The sequence below is a fragment of the Pipistrellus kuhlii genome, unplaced genomic scaffold, assembly GCF_014108245.1.
Source record: "Pipistrellus kuhlii isolate mPipKuh1 unplaced genomic scaffold, mPipKuh1.p scaffold_m20_p_4, whole genome shotgun sequence".
NCBI lineage: Eukaryota > Metazoa > Chordata > Mammalia > Chiroptera > Vespertilionidae > Pipistrellus > Pipistrellus kuhlii.
The window spans coordinates 26,141,425-26,160,171 of record NW_023425540.1 but is presented as its reverse complement, the minus strand read 5'-3'; the positions used below and the strand labels follow the sequence as shown (position 1 = coordinate 26,160,171).

At 50.7% G+C, this 18,747-nt stretch overlaps 1 protein-coding gene across 2 annotated transcripts in view; it reads left to right on the top strand.

The window, feature by feature from the left end:
* The first annotated feature begins 2,801 nt into the window (after positions 1-2,801).
* AHRR (aryl-hydrocarbon receptor repressor) overlaps positions 2,802-18,747 on the top strand; it is a 70,157-nt gene continuing 54,211 nt past the window's right edge. Inside the window, exons 1-3 of one of the 2 annotated variants that reach the window (XM_036409611.2) lie at positions 2,802-2,940; positions 11,210-11,283; positions 18,446-18,627. In XM_036409611.2, coding sequence (XP_036265504.1) covers positions 2,851-2,940; positions 11,210-11,283; positions 18,446-18,627 — 346 coding nt within the window. In that variant the 5' untranslated portion in view covers positions 2,802-2,850. The remainder of the gene's footprint in view (positions 2,941-11,209; positions 11,284-18,445; positions 18,628-18,747) is intronic. The other variant, XM_036409613.2, reaches the window with a different exon arrangement.

Here is an 18,747-nt window from a genome sequence, read left to right as displayed (position 1 = left end):
TAAAAAAAAAAGTGATTCAAGTTCTCCTGTAACCTGAGAATTATCCAACCAACTTTTCTGTGTATAATTGTAATAGGCAGTCAGACAGACATGAGTGGAGCAAGGATGATGGGCCTGGAAGCCCCAGGTGGATGCCTCGCAAGGGGCAAAACTGGGAAAACAAGGACCAACCCCCAGAGTAACCTGTTTTCCTCTGCATATCACTGGTCATGGGTTTGGACCCCTGACCTTTCACGCAGTTTAGACACCACCCTCCTCCCCCGACCACCACTTTCCTCCTTAAAGATAGCATCTAGGCCTCAGTTGTATTTCAGCTCCGAGCCCAGAAAAGCAGCAAAACCAGACAAGCAACAAACAGTGTGGCTGCCTCAGGACCAGCTGCATTGACTAATGACCTCCTGCCCTGGCACCGACCCATCAGTGGAGACCACGACCCTAAACGGACACACCTGGAGAGCTGGTTCATATTCTATTGAGACTTTCTCCTGAGACCTCCTTAAGCTTTCCATCTGCAAGAGGGAGATAAATACTCTCAACTCAAAGGGCCCAGCACGCATCCTGAGCTCACCCCTGCACATGTCTCCACGGCCCCCTTTTCTCTGACTCCCCAGTGAGCCACCGCAGCCCAGCCCAGCCTCCGCTCTCCTGCTGCCTCCATGCTCAGCCCTTCCTTGTTTCACCGAGCCCAGCTTTAATAAATGTCTCATTTGAGTGTTTTTTTTTTGCTGCAGCCAATAAATTCTTGCTTGCTTTGCGCACTTTGTTTGTTTGTTAAATCCTCACCTAAGGGTATTTTCCCATTATTTTTTTAGAGAGAGTGGAAGGGAGGGAGGGGGAAAGAGAGAGAGAAACATCAATGTCAGAGAGACCTTGCCTCCTGTACGTGCCTGGACCTGGGCGGGGAACAAGCCTGCAACCGAGGTACATGCCTTTGACCAGGAACTGAACCCCCAAGATCCCTCGGTCAGCAGCAAGGCTGATGCTCCAATCACTGAGCAAACTGGTCAGGGCTGCATTTCGTTTCTTGACTGAAACTGGGAAAACAGGGCCATCTTTCCTTCAAAAAGACAAGAACCCAGGTCTCGACATCTCACCGGTAACATAATGCACTTGACAAAAACTGGATCAGGACACGACTACTGATTTTAACTTCTTCAAACACACAGTGACATAGCAGCATGTTGTTTCATGTCAAAAATAATATGAAACCGTTTGTTCAGCCAACACTTCAGTCCCTGCTCTGCAGCAGGTGCCTCGCCTCGCTCTTTCTTGGATAGAGGTGTGCAGAAACAGGTGCACCTGTTGAGTTTACCGGCTAGACACGGAAATAAAAGTACACGTCTGCTGTCATCTCAGGAGTGTACGCACTATGACAAACATCTGGGAGAGGAGATGAATAGTGGTGGCCTTCCATTTGGGGTGGGTGTTCCCTTTGAGGCGACAAGAACAGGAGACTGGCGGGTGAGTACCTGGAGAAGAGCATTTTCCTGAGGGGACGGCACATGGAGTGACATCAGTGAGGCCACGGAAAGAGTGGGGGACTCTGTGGAGACGTGTATTGTCAGAGCCTGGCTGGGGCCGGCACCTGGAGTGACATCTTCGGCTGTGACTGTGGGGCAGGGCTGTCTGCCTACGGGGATGCGAGGCGGTAGATGGAGCTTGGATGAGAACCGCGGGGCAGGTACCTATCCCCCAGGAACCACTGAGGGACTGGACATGGGAGAGAGCAGAGGCCTGGGCAACCCCAAAGACCCGCTGAGGACAAGACGGTGGCCTCAGAGTGGGCTGCGGCATCTGGGGCCTCTCGGACATTGGGCAGAGACCTCAGGGTGTGAGGCCAGGCTCAGACGATGTGTGTGTGTGGGGATGGGCGTTGGGGGGGAGAGGGATTTGGTGCAGAAAGCTCCAGGTAAGGACACGGGTCTGAGCCTCGAGGTGGGGGTGTGGGTAAAAGCCCAGAGGTCTCCACCAGGACGGAGGAGGGCAGGGGCCTGAGGACCACAGTGTGGAACAGTGGAGGGAGGGCCAGGGAGGGTGCCCGAGGGGTGGCTAGGTACTCCCCTTGGACCCGCGGGGTCCCGGTCCCCAACGCGTGCGGGTTGGCAGGGCAGGGCGTCCACGCTGCGCGCACCCACCGGGCAGGACCCAAAATATCCCGGGTTGGGACATCGCACGCACAACGCGGGGGCTCCTGGGAAGTTCAGGGTCCAAAGTATTACATGTATTACTATGTTGTCGTTTGTAAACCTTTTGACTCCCACTGCACCAATGAGGCTGAAAAAGACCCTTGGAGCTGGCGGGGCCGGGCGCGTTGTCCTTCTGTCACCTATTGGGATGGGCCCTCCGCGTCCCCGTGGCCAGGGCAGCCTGAGCCCTGCACCTGGCTCCGCGCACGTGTGCGCTCCGGCGATGCGGGCGCAGGTGGCAGGGAAGCAGGATGAGGACACGGAATACAGCAGGAGAGGGGAGCATGGGTAAGGTGACCAGATCGTCCAGGTGTTGGCGGGACAGTCCTGATTTCTAGCAATTTTTCCCGCGTCCCGCGACGTTTTAAAAAAGTCCCGATTTTTGGAAAGATCTCTTTCCCCAAAATTGCTAGAAATCAGGACTGTCCCGCCAACACGTGAACGATCTGGAACCAGATCACCTTAAGCATGGGGGCCTCGAGAGAGCGGACCGTTCCGGGGAGGCTGCCAGGACAGAGGCGCGCACGGAGCGGGAGAACCCTGTCTGCGAGGGGCTGCGCGCGCGCGCCCCCTGCCGCCCCGGGACCGCGGCTGCTGGGCGGGGCGGGCTCGCGTGCCGGGGTGGGGCCGTCCCTCCGCGGCCGCAGAGGCTCCGGTCCCCGGGATGCGAGAGCCCGCGGCCGCGCTGCCACCGCTCCCAGCCGGGCTTCCCCCGCGGGCGGGCGCGCCGGAGCCTACGCGCAGAGCGGCCCTGGTAAGTGCCCTGCGCGGGCTCCGGCCCCGCTGCGCGATGGAGGCGCTCCTGGGGAGCCTCCCTGCCACGGGTCCTCCTGCCCCATCCCTCCTTGGACCACCCTCCTCCCACCCCATCCCCAATCTCCAGGCTCTGGGCTCTACGGGCAGCTTCTCACTTAAACATAGAATCGGGACTTTTGAGGAAAGCCTGTCCGCTGCCACTGGTCATGGTCCTCAGTTCTCCCCACCAGTAGCCCCAGTCCCCACTCCCCCTCACCCATGAAGCTCCTGCTGGTGACCCACCCGCCCCAGGGCAGTTGGCTTAATTGCCCTTCCATTTTAGCCAGTTTCTTTTCAGAAATGGTTTGGGCAGATGTTGGGCTTTGAACCCATGCCCTGAGCCCTCACCAGGGAAGCAGGGGGTAGAAGGCTGGTCTGGGGGACGCCCAGAGCCCGGGTGGCGCAGCTCGGGCCCCTGGCACAGCTCGGCCCCTGCTTCCTGGCGTGGAGCACTGGGCTGGGTTCTCACACTTGGGAAGGGCGGAAGGGCCCAAGTTCCAGGAATTCGCTCCCTTTCAGTTAGTGGCACCAAGAAAGTTCCCCCTCCTATCCTTCCCAAAGTCTTGGTTTGAGTGGCTGAAAGTCCCAGGTTGTGGATACTTTGTGGGTGACACAAACCCTCGGGGACCTGCCCACCCTAGTATTGACCTCCCCAGTGACCCCGTTGAGAAGGGCTGGTGCTGTTTAGGGTCATAGGTCAGAGGCCTTGGGCCATCAGCCCTTGTTCTTTCCTGTTTCCTGGTTGGTTCCAAGGGTTGGGGCTGGAGGTACTTGTCCCCTGGAAGCATCCAGCAGGCCTCCAGCTGTTAGTGCCATCGTGGGGATGGGGGAGATGGCTTCTGTGGGACCAGCCATGGGCTCTGGTCCTAAGTGTGTGCCCTGGGCATCTGTCCCCAGGCTCTGGGGGCTTGACAGCTGTGAGGTGGACTTCTCTCCTGAGGGCACTCTGCAGGGGCTACTGGCAGAGGCAGTTCCTAAACCTGGCTAACTTCTGCCCACACCAGGCCTGGCTTCTGCAGGTTCCTGGGTGGAAGCCTGTTAGGCAGGGTGAGGAGACCATGCGGTATGTGCAGACCGTCCCACTGGCGGGCAGGCGCGGCCCTGACCAAGGGGGTTCTGCCGTCTCCTGAGGTGGCCGGAAGTCACCCTATTTTACGGAGCATGATTTTCAGGCGCTAACTGGTGAAATTTGGACCCAGATTGTGTGTGGTTTCTAGCCAGGCTTGGTCCCAGAGCAATGATGCCCTGTGGAAAGAGGGTCGCAGCACTGCTGGGTGCAGAGGAATTTTGTTTGTTTGTTGCTTACCTTTATTTTTCTTAAAAGGACAGTTAGTCCTTTTGCCTCTTATAAGAAAAGTTTATGCAAAAGTTCAGCTTTTTTTGAGACACAATCAGCTCAGAGTTTGATGGGGGACGAAGATCCACAGCTGGCTCCTCGGGCTCGGTGCACCTGCTGCTCCACATCTGCAGCCCCCAGCCCCCTGCATGCCTCCACCCCTGCTGGAGGGCCCTGGCCCTGGGCAGCCTCAGGCTACAAGGATCCTGACCCCCAGAGACAGAGAAGGAAGCGGATCCTGGGCTAGGGCCTGCGTCCCTCCTCCAAGGGTTCATTTCTGTGGGCTTCATCTCTTTGAGAAGGGTGCACGAATATTTAGTAAAACGAAGAAACTACTGCATAGTATTCGCCTCCTATATTTGTGATTCCTAGGCTAGGAATTTGGCACAGATCAGACTCCAAGCTGTGTTACTCAACTGGGACTGGGCTGGGGAGATGGTGGAGGCAACTGTCAGTTCCGATAGCCCCAGTAGAGAGGTACCTGGAGATATATATATCTGTTCTTGGTGCGTTTTTAGGGTCTTCTGAGCACTGATCTGGAGATACTGAGGGAGAATGTGGCTGGGGGGGGGGGGGGGCGGTAGTGTGCAAGACTGGGAGGAGTCACACAGAGGAACCTGGAGCCTGTCTAGCTCTGCTGTGGGGAGGAGGGTTTTGGAAGGAGAGTGAGGGGGTCAGTGCTGCCCTTCCCTGAGTGTTCCCCTGGTCCCCTCTCCATCCTCCCAGGTGTCCTCCACCCCATATCCCTGCTCCGAGGCTCAGGCTCATTTGGGGAATGGTTATGCTGTCTCCTTCACCTTGGACCTGGAGGGGTGGCTGAGTTGGTTACCGAGTACCCGGCTCCTCTTGGGTTCAGGGGAACCTCCCTGGCCGGCTCTCCCCCTGGCTGGCTCAGGATTCTCCTGTTTGAGTGGAAAGGCCTGCAGTTCAGATGGGAGGGTCTTGCATACAGGCCTCCAGCCACCGAGAGCCTGGCCCTGGCACCGGTGAGGCTGAGAAGGCCTGTTCTGAACCATCCGTCCACCTGTTTCTGCTCCAGCCTGTGGCCACCTGGACCCTGTTCCTGCTCACCCACCACAGCCATGGCTCAGGGCTCCCTGTTCCCTCCTCAGCACCGTCTCCATCAGCTTAAAACTTGCTTTTGACCTCCAAGCCCCTGCGGCTCCACCGCTCTCCGCTCCCTTCTGAGCAGCTCCCTGCAGGCGTTTCTGTCTCTGGCAACGATTTCTCCCCTGCCATACCCTTTCTATCTTACCATTCCAGAAATTTTATTTATATTTGAATATAAATTTGGGTTGTACATTTTTGGGGGTGAAATTCACACACATATAAAATTAACCATTTAAAAATGTATACAATTCAGTGGCATTTATTCAGTATATTGCCAATGTCGTGCAATTACCACCACTGTCTAATTCCAAAATATTTCCTTCACCCCAAATGGGAACTCTGTACCCATTAGCACTCACTCCCCAGTCCTCCCTCCAGCCCCTGGCAACCATGAATCTATTTTCTGTCTCCATGGATTTGCCTGTTCTGAACATGTCATATCAACGGAGTCAATGTGTGCCCTTTCAAGTCTGCCTTCTTTCACATAGTGTCACGTTTTCAAGGTTCACCCATGTTATACAACAGAACTCCATTCTTCTTCCGGCCCAGTCCCATTCCACTCTATGAAGAGCACACCTTGTTTATCCACCCCCCAGGTGATGGGCATTGGGTTGCTTCCCCTTTCCGGCTCCTGTGAATATGAGGCCGTGAGCAATTGTGTGCCAGGTTTTCAGTTCTCTTGGACACCCACCTGGGAGTGGGGTTGCTGGGTCATATGGTGACTCTGTGTTTAGCTTTTTGAGGAAATATCACACTGTGTTGCACAGCAGCCACACCATTTTACATTCCCATTGGCAGTGCACGAAGGTCCCAATTGCTCTACAGCCTCTGTAAGACTTGTTTGAGTATAGCCATCCCAGTGGTATGACATGGTATCTTATAGCGGGTTTGATTTACATTTCCCCAGGGACTGATGGTGCTTAGCATCTTTTCATGTGTTTGTTTACTATTTCTATATTTTCTTTGGGAAAAAACATGTATTAAAATGCTTTGCCCATTTTTAAGTTGGATTGTTTGTCTTCTTGTTGTTGAGTGGTAGGAGTTCTTTGTATAGTGTGAATACTAGACCCTCATCAGTTATATGATTGGCAAATGTTTTTCCCCCCATTCTGTGGTCTGTGTTTTCACTTTTTTGATAGTATTCTTTAAAGCACAAGTCTTCATTTTGATGAAGTCCGATTTGTCTATTTTTTTTTTCTTTTCTTACTTGTGCTTTTGATAACACTTCTAAGAATCCATTGCCAAATGTAAGGTCATGAAGATATAGCCCTATGTTTTCTTCGAGAGTTTTATAGTTTAACTCTTACACTTTGGTCTTTTAACTAATGTTGATTAATTTTTTTATATGCTGTCAGATAGGGGTCCATCTTCATTCTCGGGCCTTTGACTTCCCGTTGTCCCAGCACCATTGTGGAGGAGACTGTCCTTTCCCCGTCCAATGGCCTTCGCACCCTGGCTGAAACTCAGTCGACTGCAGTATGCCTATTCGTATGGCACATGTCCTCTCTTTTTAGTGCTTTGAAAAGTTATTTATTATGGATCTTTTCACATCTTTTACAAAAGTGGGCACAGTTTTATAATGAGCCCAATTTGCTCTTCAGTCAGCTTAGATGGCCATCCACTCATATTAGCTGGCCCAGCTCCATTCAGACACCACTCTGCTCTCCCTTTGTAGAAGCAAACCCCTGACCTATCATTTCTTTCATATGTGTTTTAGCACGTATCTCTGAAATAGGTGCACTTTAAAAAACTAGCTTTTGCTGAAACCGGTTTGGCTCAGTGGATAGAGCGTCGGCCTTTGGACTCAAGTCAAGGGCATGTACCTTGGTTGTGGGAACATCCCCAGTAGGGGGTGTACAGGAGGCAGCTGTTGGATGTTTCTAACTCTCTATCCCTCTCCCTTCCTCTCTGTGAAAAATCAATAAAATATATTTCAAAAAATTAGCTTCTTATATCCTTAATCTTTTTGTGTGTGATTTGAGAGCCTTAAATATAAAGCAATTCTAGCTCCAACACTGGACTAATTGCAAGGTGGAAAGAGAACCCCGAGGGTTCTCCAGGCCTGAGCAAGTCGAGGAGCCCACTTGGATGTGAAAGACCCTCCGGAACCCTGGGTTCAGGTCTCCTTGGAGAAGGTGTTGTTCAGCCCCCCGAATGGGTCCCAGCCTCTGGCTGTGGTGAGCAGAAGCAAACAGAAAGATCAGAAGCACTAGAACCCGCAGCCCCTCACTTTTGCACATGTTGCTAACTTCAAAGAAGAAATGCTTGAGGGGTGCAGTCCATCCATGCAGACCAGGCAGGGAGGGTGAGTGTGGAGCCTGGAGACTACCTTCTACCCCTTGAGGGGCACTGTAGGACCCTCACCCCCCACCATTCCCCCTCCCGGCCTTTGTGCTATCCTTGCCACACCCTTGACATTTACATGTGTTATACTACAAACCCATGATACAGTGTTATCATTGTTTTTAAACAGTCCATTATCTTCTAAAGATATTTAATAGCAGGAACAAATCTGAGCTTTGTGTTCCATTCTGTGTTCCATGTTACCATCTGGTATCGGTTTCCTTTGGCCTGAAGACACCCTTTCACATTTCTTCTAGTTGGGTCATCTGGGTTCTTTCAGCTTTCACATGTCCGAAGCAATCTTTATTTCACCTTCATTTCTGAAAGGTATTTTCGCAGGGTGTTGAATTCTAGGTCTGAGTGTTTTTTCTCTCCATGCTTTCAGGCCAGTGCCCCACTGCCGTCCCGCACGCATGTTTCTGATGAGGTATCTGCTGTCACTCTCGCTGTTGTTTCTATGCGCAATGACTGTTGTAAAGATTATTCTATTTATAGCTGATTATTTGATTGTCATTGTGCCCAGTGTCATTTTCTTCATGGATGGGCTCTAAATGAGGGATATTGGTCTGTAGTTTTCTCTTCTAGAAATGTCTTTGCTTTTTGGTATCAGAGTGATAACTGAACTTATAAATGAGTTGGCAATTTTTTACATTATTTTTCATTTTCTGCCAGAGGTCACAGAGAATTGGTATTATTTATTCCTTAAATTGGTAGAATTTGCCAGTGAAACCATTGTTTTTGGAATAGACACAGGACTAAACATGCTATCTATTCTTTTCTTGAGTGACTTTTGGTAGCTTGTGATTTTCAAGGAATTCGTCTACTTAATCTAAATTGTTGGATTTGTGGGTATAGTGTGTGTCTTGGTCAACTCAGGCTCCATAACAAAACACTGTAGATGGGGCAGATTACACAATAGAAATCTATTTCTCATGGTTCTGGAGGCTGGAATCCAACATCCGGGTGCCATCTGATTTGGTTTCCAGTGAGAGCCTCTTTTTGGCTTGCAGATGGCCACCTTCACATGGTAAAGAGAGAGTTCTTTTTCTTCTTACCCGGGTAACAAGAAACCTTAGTGACCTCTTGGAAAGCACTGTCTCCAATAGAGTCAAATGGAGGATTAGGGCTTCAACATATGGATTTGGGGTGGGGTGAGGCACAACTAAGTTCATAGCAGTATTCTCTTCTTTTCCTTTTAATGTATGTGGGGCCTATAGTGCTGTTCCTTCTTTCATTCCTCATATTAGTAATTTGTGTGTCTCTGTTCCTTGATCATTCTGGCTGTAGGTTTACCAAATTTGTTGATCTTTAGAAGGAACCAGCTTTTGTTTTCATTGATTTTTCTCTATGTTTCTATTTAAATGTCACTGATTTTTTCCCTTCTTTATTATTCCCATCTTTTTGCTTGATTTGGATTTCTTTTATTCTAGTTACGTATAGGGAAAGCTTGGATTACTGATTTGAGACATTGTTTCCTAATATAAATGGTTAACGCTATCAGTTTACATCAAAGTACTGCTCAGCTTATAACCTATAAAGTGTGATATGTTGTATTTTCATTTAGTCCAAAAGAATTTCAAATTTCTTTGAGACTTCCTCTTTGACCTATGGTTATTAAGACAAAGATTGCTTTCCAAACATTTTGGAATTTTTTATGTATTTCCTATTTTAATTCCATAATTGTCAGCAAATATACTTTATATCATTTCTATTCTTTGAAATTTGTTTTAATTCCCAGAATTTAATCTATCTTGATTGATAGGATGGTACTCTGCTGCTGTTGGCTGGAGTGTTCTGTAAGTTCCAGTTGGTTCATGTCTGTTGTTTGGATGTTCCATAGCCTTTTGGTTTTGTTTACTCACTGTTTTAATTACTGAGAGAGCAGTGTTGATGAATTATCTTTTTATGTATTTTGAAGTATCCATGTTGTTAGGTGAGCACACATTTGGGATTGCTGTGTCTTCTTGGAAAACAGAACCATCTGTCATCATGTGATATCCCTTTTTGTCCTTCGGAAGATCCCTTTAAAAAAAAAAAAAAAAAAAAATAAATATATATATATATATATATATATATATATATATATATAATTGATTTTTTTTTTTTTTTACAGAGAGAAAGGGAGAGAGGTAGATAGTTAGAAACATCGATGAGAGAGAAACATCGATCAGCTGCCTCCTAAACTTCCCCTACTGGGGATGTGCCCGAAACCAAGGTACAGGCCCTTGACCATAATCAAACCTGGGACCTTTCAGTCCACAGGCCGATGCTCTATTCACTGAGCCAAACCGGTTTTGGAAGAATATCCCTTTTTTTAAAGTCTACTTTGTCAGATACTCATGCAGCCACTGCAGCCTTTTTTTATGAGTGTTTGCATGCTGTTTTTTTTCTTTTTTTTTTTCTTTTTCTTTTTTTTATCCATTTACTGTACCTGCTGATGTCATTATATTTACAGTGCGTTGCGTGTATTTGAAGTGGATCCATAACACATACCTGATGTTCTCAGGGCACTTTCTGCATAGGCCTCCTCTTCCAGGTTGCAGGCGCTTGAGGCCATCTGAGGGCTCCTGACCTCCTTTCTATATCTGTGGGCCCAGACCTGGCATTTGAGTGGACACTACACAGGAGTGGTCACATTCCCAGGATGTGAGGCCTCAGACATCCTCACTGTGCAGAAGCCTGAAGTGATTGGCAAGCTGGCCAGCCTCAGGGCACAGACAGTGTGACCGCCCCTCAGGGCCACTGCTTGGATTGGGGCGCCTGTGTCCAGCAGCGCTGGTGGGGACTGGCGGGTTTGGTCAGCTGGGCTTAGGAGTTAGTGGCCAAAGTGGAAGCCCCACACTGTGGCCTAAGGGACAGATTTTACACAGGAAAGAGGAAGCCTATTGGCCCAGAATTTCAGAGTCATTAGTGGGAGAATGGGAAGAGGAAGAAGACCCACCAGGGAGGCCACTGAGAGAGGACACGCAGCCTTGGGCCTGCACGGAGCCCGCACGGAGCCCACCGCTGTGCCCCGCCTGTGAGTCCTGCTCATGGGTCCACGTGGATCGGCCTCTGCGTCCTGAGGGCGCAGTACGTTTGTCCACAGAAAGGCTTTCCGAGGAGGCAGGAGCAGGAGCACAGGGCTGCTCGATGTAGGGGTTCAGCGCCGCCAGGCTGGGGAATGGGATGCTGCCCGTTGAAGGGGCGATGTTGCCGGGGCGCACTGAGCGAGAGGAGGCACAGGCAGTGCGGGCTTGTGCTGGAAGCGCCGTGGGCCGTCTCACTCGGGTGGCGATGGAGGCATCGGGACCTCCGTACAGCGGTTTCAGGGCAGCAATGACACCTGGATCCCGGCACAGGGGCCTGAGCTGACACTGCTGCCTTCGGTGGTACAGGGAGTCGGGTGGGCTCTGGGGCCTCTTCACCATGACCAACCAGGTGTTCCCTTCTCTTGCAGGCCCAAGATGATCCCGCCGGGGGAGTGCATGTACGCGGGGAGGAAGAGGAGGAAGCCCATCCAGAAACAGTAACGTATTACCTTCTTTTTCTGCTGGTTGTCACTGATGAAGGGGAACGTGTGTGCACTTTCGCTGGCAAAGTGAATTCCAGGAGAGGTTTTGGTCACGACGCCCTTAGGGATGGAGGGGCCTGCGGAGGTCTGGCAGGGCATGCCCACTGGACCGGCAGCAGGAGGCCGCCGCTGCCCTCCGGTGGCTGGCCCCTGACGTTGACGAAGGGGCGGTGAGGGCCCCGTGACGCTGCGATGTCAACCCTGTCAGTGGTGACACACAACCCCCTGTGTGCCCTAGTGATCCCCTGTCCTCAGTTAGGACCCACCCAGGGCTCCTTGGAGGGCCTCACCACAGATGGAAGGAGTGGGGGGAGGGCGCTCATCCTCCCTGCCTGGGGCTTCCGGAACCCCCACCACAGGCGGCTCCAGGCCCCCTCCCACCACATCCCCCCTGCTCAGTCCCTCCGCCTGCCTGTGGCTGGCCCCGCGGAGCCTGGGCCATGGAGATGGAGGTCTGTGGTAGCTGCGGGAATAACAGGGCTTAGGGGGTGCCCTGCTGGGGGTCAGCAGAGAGTGACATTCCCCGTGGCCCAGTCTACCTCTGCTCCTCCAACAGGGGACCTGCAGGTGTTCACCATTGGCTAGGGCTCTGTGTGAGTGTAATACAGCTGTGTGTGTGTGTGCAATACAGCTGTGTTAGTGTGTGTGTAATACAACTGTGTGCGCATGGGTATAACACGGTTCTGAGTGACTGTGCATGTGCATGGACTATGTGTGAGGGTGCACACCTTCAGCAGTCTGTGTGGGTCTGTGTTCTTGGGCCTCCCCCTGGCCTTCGGCAGCTGCAGGATTCTGTGTGAGGTTCTCAGCAATGTGGCTCCGCAGCCCCAAGGAGAGGCAGCAAAGGCCTGTGAGGCTGGATTTTGACAAGTAGATTTGCCACCTGAATCTGTCGTGTGGCCGCTGTGGCCTCAGGGCACCATAGGCCTTAAAGGGAGTGGGTGCCAGCACGACCTGGTCTGCAGGGGAAGGCGGCCAGAGGATGGAGAGATGCGCACCTGAGTGAGGACCTCCAGCCAGCATCCCTGGGGCAGTCGCAGATTATTAGCTTGCAAGAAGGTAAACCAAGGACCAGCCCAACATGCACACTCATGCCTGACGTGGGGCTGCTTAGTCAACAGTGTGGGTGTCTGTGACACTGGCAGGTCCCCAAACTGCCCCCATTCAAGATGTGCCTCTCCCCCAGCCGGGCACGTGGTGTGGTTCAGACTTTGGTATTTGTGTGCTTTAGTCACAAGTGAGGTTTAAGAGCCATTGTATTTCCATCTCTGTGAACTGTGTTGGTAACTTTTGCTCATTTTTCTGTTAAGTTGTTCATGTTTCTGTGATTCTTGATCCTTAGGAATTTGTCTATCAGGGAGACTAATTCTCGAGTGTGTTTCAAATACTTTGCCCGAGTTTTAATTTAGTTATGGTGTCCTTTGCCATGCAGAAAAAATTTAATTTTTATGAAGTTGAACGCATTCATCTTTTCCTTTGTGGTTAATTTTACATCATCATTAGAAATGTTTCATGTTTACAAGAGACTTTTTTGCAAATATTTCTTTTCAACTTTTATGGGTTCCTTTAAAAAAAAAAAAGTTTGAATGCTGTTCTTAACACTGTTATTGAATAATCAATCCTTTCCTCACTGATGTAAGTGGCATTTTAGACTCGCATTCAAGCTCATGGGGAGCAGCTGGGTGTGTGCCTGCGTGCCGAGCATCTCCACAGGGACACGTTCCAGGAAACTGGGGGCCAGACGACTTCTGTTTTTGATGTTTGGATGCAGGGCGCCCAAGCCTACAACCCTTCCTTGGGTGTGAGCTACAACCCTGCATTTCAGTGGTGGCCCCGGCCTCCTTGCCAGGCCAGAGGGCTGTGGGGCTTTGGTCCCACAGGTGGGTGATGGGTGATGGGTCTGTGGGTGCCCATCTTTCTTCGGGAAGGGGTGGATGAGAAAGTCATGGGGCATGGAGTGGACAGAGGAGAGAGCATTTTTCTGGACTCACGAGTGTCTGGCTCCTGGGCAGAACCTGCTCCTCAGAGACTTTCTTGGGGCTGGACGCAGAGAATGGACCTGGGTGCTGTTAGGTCCCAAGGGCTTCTGGGAGCAGCGGGGTGACACTTTGAGCTCCAGGGGGATGAGCAGTGGGCCTTCCCTTCTGTTATCTGCATTTTCCATCTTTATTGGGCTATCACTGAAGTAGCTTTAACTGCATGGATTTAGAGTGCACCGTCCAGCCCTAGCTGGTTTGGCTCAGTGGCTAGAGCGTCTGCCTGAGGACTGAAGGGTCTTGGGTTCAATTCCCATCAAGGGCACATGCCAGGTTGTGGGTTTGATCCCCAGTAGGGGGCGTGCAGGAGGCAGCTAAACAATGATTCTCATCATTGATGTTTCTATCTCTCTCTCCCTCTCCTTTCCTCTCTGAAATAAATAAAAATATATTAAAATATAAATTTTAAAGTGCACTGTCTGATCGGTTTTAACCTACGTAAACACCCATGGAAACATCACCGAAACTAAGGTCACAGACACGCCTGTCACACTCCCAGAGTCTCCCTGTCATGCCTTCCTGTACCTCGTCCTGGCAGCCTCAGACGTCTCTTTCCCGCAGACTGGTCTGCATCTCTTGGAGGTTTCTATAGAGGTAACCACACGCTCCTTCCCTGGGCAGATGGCTTTGAGATTCCTACGTGGTTTCTGCATCAGTGTCCTGCCCCAGACAGGAACCCCACGTCCGCTGATTCACGTGCAGACGGACACCCGGGCCGGGCCCAGTGCGGGGCCTTTGTGACTAAAGCTGCTGTGAACGTTAACGGTGTGCGCATCTTGGTGTGGATGTGCTTTTATTTCCCTTGAATAATACCTGGGAGTGGAATTGCTGAGTCATATCAGGGGTGAGTGTTTTGCTTCTTAAGAAACCACCACACTGTTTCCGAAGCAGTCGCACTGTTTACATCTCAGCGGCAGTCCTGGCTGCTCTGCCCTCTGTCCCCGACTGGGACACGGTCCCCTTGGCGTCAGCCATTCTGCCGGGTGCTGTGGTGCTCACCACCTCTCAGGGGCTGCGGGTGGGGAGGACCTTATTTGCCAGCCTCACACCTTCTCTGGTGAAGTGTCTGCTTACATAACGGGCCTGTCGTACCGGGTTGTCTTTTACTGAGCTGTAGCATTTCTTTACGTGTTCTGGGTACAAGCTCTTGTGAATGTCATTTTTCCTATTTAGGGTTTCCCTTCGATCTTTGTAAGGGTGACCTTCAGAAGACATTTAAGCATTGTTAATGAAGGTCAATTCACCATTTTTTAATTTTATTTTATGACTTTGTGTGTGTGTTCTAAACGTCTGGGACCACCCCAACGCCACTGAGATTTTCTCACGTCTTTTCTTATAAAGTTATACTGCAGGTGGTAGATTCAGGTCTGTGATCCGTTTTGAGTTAATTGTGGGGTGTAGTGTGAGATAAGGGTTGATGCTCACTTGTTTTCATGGGTGTCCAGTTAATCAGCACCATTTATTGAAAGGACTTTTCTTTCCCTATTAAATTGCCTTAGTATCTTTATCAAATGAGTAGCCAAAATATATGTGTGTCTGTTGCTAGACTATTTCATTCCATTATGTTTCTATCCTGTCTCTAGTATCAAATCATTGGGAATATCGTAGCTTTAGAGAAGAGTTAAAATCAATAGGATAAGTCCTCCAACCTCGTTCCTCTTTTTTTAATGGGTTGTTCTAGGTCCTTTTCATTTCTATGCAAATTTAGAAAAAACTTAGCAATTTCTGTAGAAAGGCCTGTTGGAATTTTGATTGCATCACATTGAATCTATAGATCAGCTTAGTGGAGCATTGCCACCTTAACAATATAGAGTCTTCTAATCTATGAACATGGTATTTCTTTTCAGTTTCTTGAGTCTTTTAAATCTTTTCTCGGCAATAGTTTATGGTTTCAGTTTAGGTGTCTGGGATGTCTTTTGCTAGATTTATTCTAAGAAGTTCACATTTTTTGTGTCACTGCTTTCTTTGTAACTCTCCTTCCATCTGTGCTGGCCAGGGCTCCTCCTGTAATCTACCACCTGCAGTACAACTTTGTAAGAAAAAACATGAGAAAATCTCAGTGGTCTTGGGGTGGTCCCAGATACAAAGTCATAAAAGAAAAAATTTGATGAATTGACCTTCATTAAGCTGGTGGTGCAGAGTCTCTTCTGCTTTCTGTTGAGTCTCTGTCCTCAGGGTTTGGCACATCCTCCACATGTCCCTTACCCGATCTGTTCTCACCCACTTGGATGTGGGATGGGCAGTTCCCGGCCCTCGGAGCTGGGGTGGCATGGAGGAAGTGCATCAGGGGAGCCAGGTGTTCTGAAGGAACAGAGTGATGATTGTCAAGCTCTTCAGATACTCATTTCTTCAGCCTGACCCCCAGGTGCCCCATGGAGGTGGGGGAGGGGGTGGGAGAATAGTCATGCTCAGCTCATTCTCAGATACATGCTTTCTGGGGAGACAGGTGGGCAACTGCTCCCCCAGGTCTACACAAAGGTGAGATTTCAGCCTGGGCTTCCTGCCCATTACCTGGCACTTTTCCTCTTCTCTGACCCCACACCTGCCCATGATGCTGCCCTATCTCTGGGGTCACCTCAGGAGTCTTTCACTGACAGTGTGGGCCTCTTCTCTGGCCAGCAAGTGCCAGTCCACATTGGAGACTGCTTGATCTATCCCCAAGTCTCTTGTGTACTTAGGTTGTGGCTACTGGTGTGAGTAACTTTGGGGCAGGGGCCTTATTAAGAAAGAAAGAAAGAAAGAAAGAAAGAAAGAAAGAAAGAAAGGGAAGGGAAGGGAAGGGAAGGGAAGGGAAGGGAAGGGAAGGGAAGGGAAGGGAAGGGAAGGGAAGGGAAGGGAAGGGAAAGAAAAGAAAAGAAAAGAAAAGAAAAGAAAAGAAGAAAGAAAGAAAGAAAGAAAGAGGAGGGGAAGGGAGGGAGGGAGAAAGGGAGGGAGGAAAGAAGGAAGGAAGGAAGAGAAAGGAAGGGCAGAAAATGAAAAAGATAACCAAAGATATAAGAGAAAATATTTAAAAATTATATATCTACTAAGGGACTTATATGTAGAATATATAAAGACTGCCTACAACTCAACAATAAAAAGACAAATAACCCAATTAAAAACCGACAAAGGAATTAAATAAATATTTCCCAAAGAAGATACACAAATTGCCAACAAACACATGAACAGATGCTCAACATTACTGCTCACTAAGGGCAAGCAAACCACAGCACACTGAGATACTACTTCACACCCATGAGAATGTCTGTTAGAATAAAACGGAAAATCACAAGTGTGGGCATGACATGGAACAGCCGAGACCCTCCTGCTGGGGATGTGAAGTGGGGTGGCCCCATGGGAACAGTTTGGAAGTTTTTCAAAAAGTTAATCACAGAATTACATATCAAGCCAGTTACTCCACTGCTGGGTTTGTGCCCAAAGGAATTGAGCACACATGTGGAAACTGGGACACGGATGTCCGTGCAGCATGTTCACCGTACCCACCCGCGGGTGTGACTCAGATCCCCCCTGGGCTGGCGAGGGGATAAACTAAGCATGGTAAATCCATGCGGAGGAACATTATTCAGTCTTAAAAAGAACAAAGTTCCGATAAATCCTACACCACGGATGACTCTTAAATACATGATGTTCAGTGAAAGAAGCCAGACACGAAGTCTCACACTGTATGGTTCCATTTATGTGAAATGTCCCAAACAGGCAGATGCATGGAGACGGAGAGCAGATGGCCGTAAGTCAGCTAGTTTAATGTATGAATTATATCTCAACCAGAAAAGTGACTCTTGGTTTGGGGCTGCAGGTCCTGCCACGGGTCTTATGGCCGAGGCCCTCAGACAGCACGGGGGACAGCTTTGTAGACAGAGCGAAAAGGACGGACTGTTTAAGGCCCACTTTCCATGTGCTTACAAGTGAACACACTTAGGAAAATAGGAACTTCTGGACAAGAGACTCCAGCCTCTAGAGGCAGCGAGAGCCTGTGGGGGAGGGGGGGGGAGAGGGGCGGGGGTAAGGGGTAAGGGAGTCAGGGGGTCAACCCTGGAGCCTGTGCCCCTCTCAGCAGCCTTAGCTGCCATTTAGGGGCAGAAGGCTTCCTGTGGCGAGATTAGGAAGAACAAGGGGGAGAAGCTGTTCTGTGAGATGGGAAATGGGGTCAGAAGAAGGGCACTGTCATCCTGGGGACCAGAAGGGCAGATGAGGCAAGTCACTGTGAGGCAGGTGGGGGACTGGGGTGAGGGAGGGTGGACAAGGGACACCCCCTGAGGGGCCAGCTGGTCCATTCCGGGACAAGGGGAGAAAGCAGCCAGGGCCCGGCCCGCCTGCACGGAGGCACAGGCCTTGACTTCAGCTTGACTTCAGGCCTTGGAGGGGTGGGTGGGACAGCGCACGGTACCCATGGTCCTCCATTATCCTCCCCTCACTCCCTTCCAGCCCCGCCATGTAGAGGAGAAACTGAGGCCCAGAGAGGCCACCCGTACCTGGGCTGCAGGGCCAGAAATCCAGGTCTGAAGAAAGCCATGTGTTCAGACCCAGGACAGAGAGAGGCTGAGTAGATACAGCCTAGAGTTGGCCACCTTTCTCCCACTTCTGGGAATGTTAGCACAGAGAGGTCAAGAACCATGCTGGACTCACACAGCCTGCCCCGAGCCACGTGCTCAGGCTACCTGCTCTTCGTCTCTCTGTTCCTTCCCTCCCCATCATGAGATACTCGCAGGGGTCCTCAAGCTTTTTAAAGTGGGGGCCAGATCACGGTCCCTCAGAGAGCTGGAGGGCCGGACTATATGAACTACTAATTCCTACTGTAACACCTCGGCTGTGCTCACTGCCCGAAAAACCTGGTGGGCCGGATCAGATTCCTCTGCGGGCCGCATGTGGCCCACGGGCCATAGTTTGAAGACGCCTGAATAGAGTCACGGAGGTGCAGTTTCAGATTCTTAGCACGAACCTTTTCAGGAATGGGTGAGTGCTAGTTGGTTTCGGCACTTTTTTCCCCCTGGTGGCAGCTCTGTTTTGAAGCAGGGACAGGTTTCCACCCGTGTGGCCCATGGACTTGGGTGGAGTCACCCCCGTCTGACTGGCTGTTTCCCCACAGGAAACCTTCTGTGGGGGCTGAGAAGTCGAACCCTTCCAAGCGGCACCGAGACCGCCTCAACGCTGAGCTGGACCACCTGGCCAGCCTGCTGCCCTTCCCGCCCGACGTGGTCTCCAAGCTGGACAAGCTCTCGGTGCTGCGTCTCAGCGTCAGCTACCTCAGGGTGAAGAGCTTCTTCCAAGGTAGGACTCTCACCGGGCCCAGCGGTGCCCGGCTGGGTCTCAGCTGGGTCTCACCTGGGTTCCCCTTCTTTGCTGGATGGACAGTTTGTGCCTCATGTCCTGTGGAGGAGGACTCGCTGA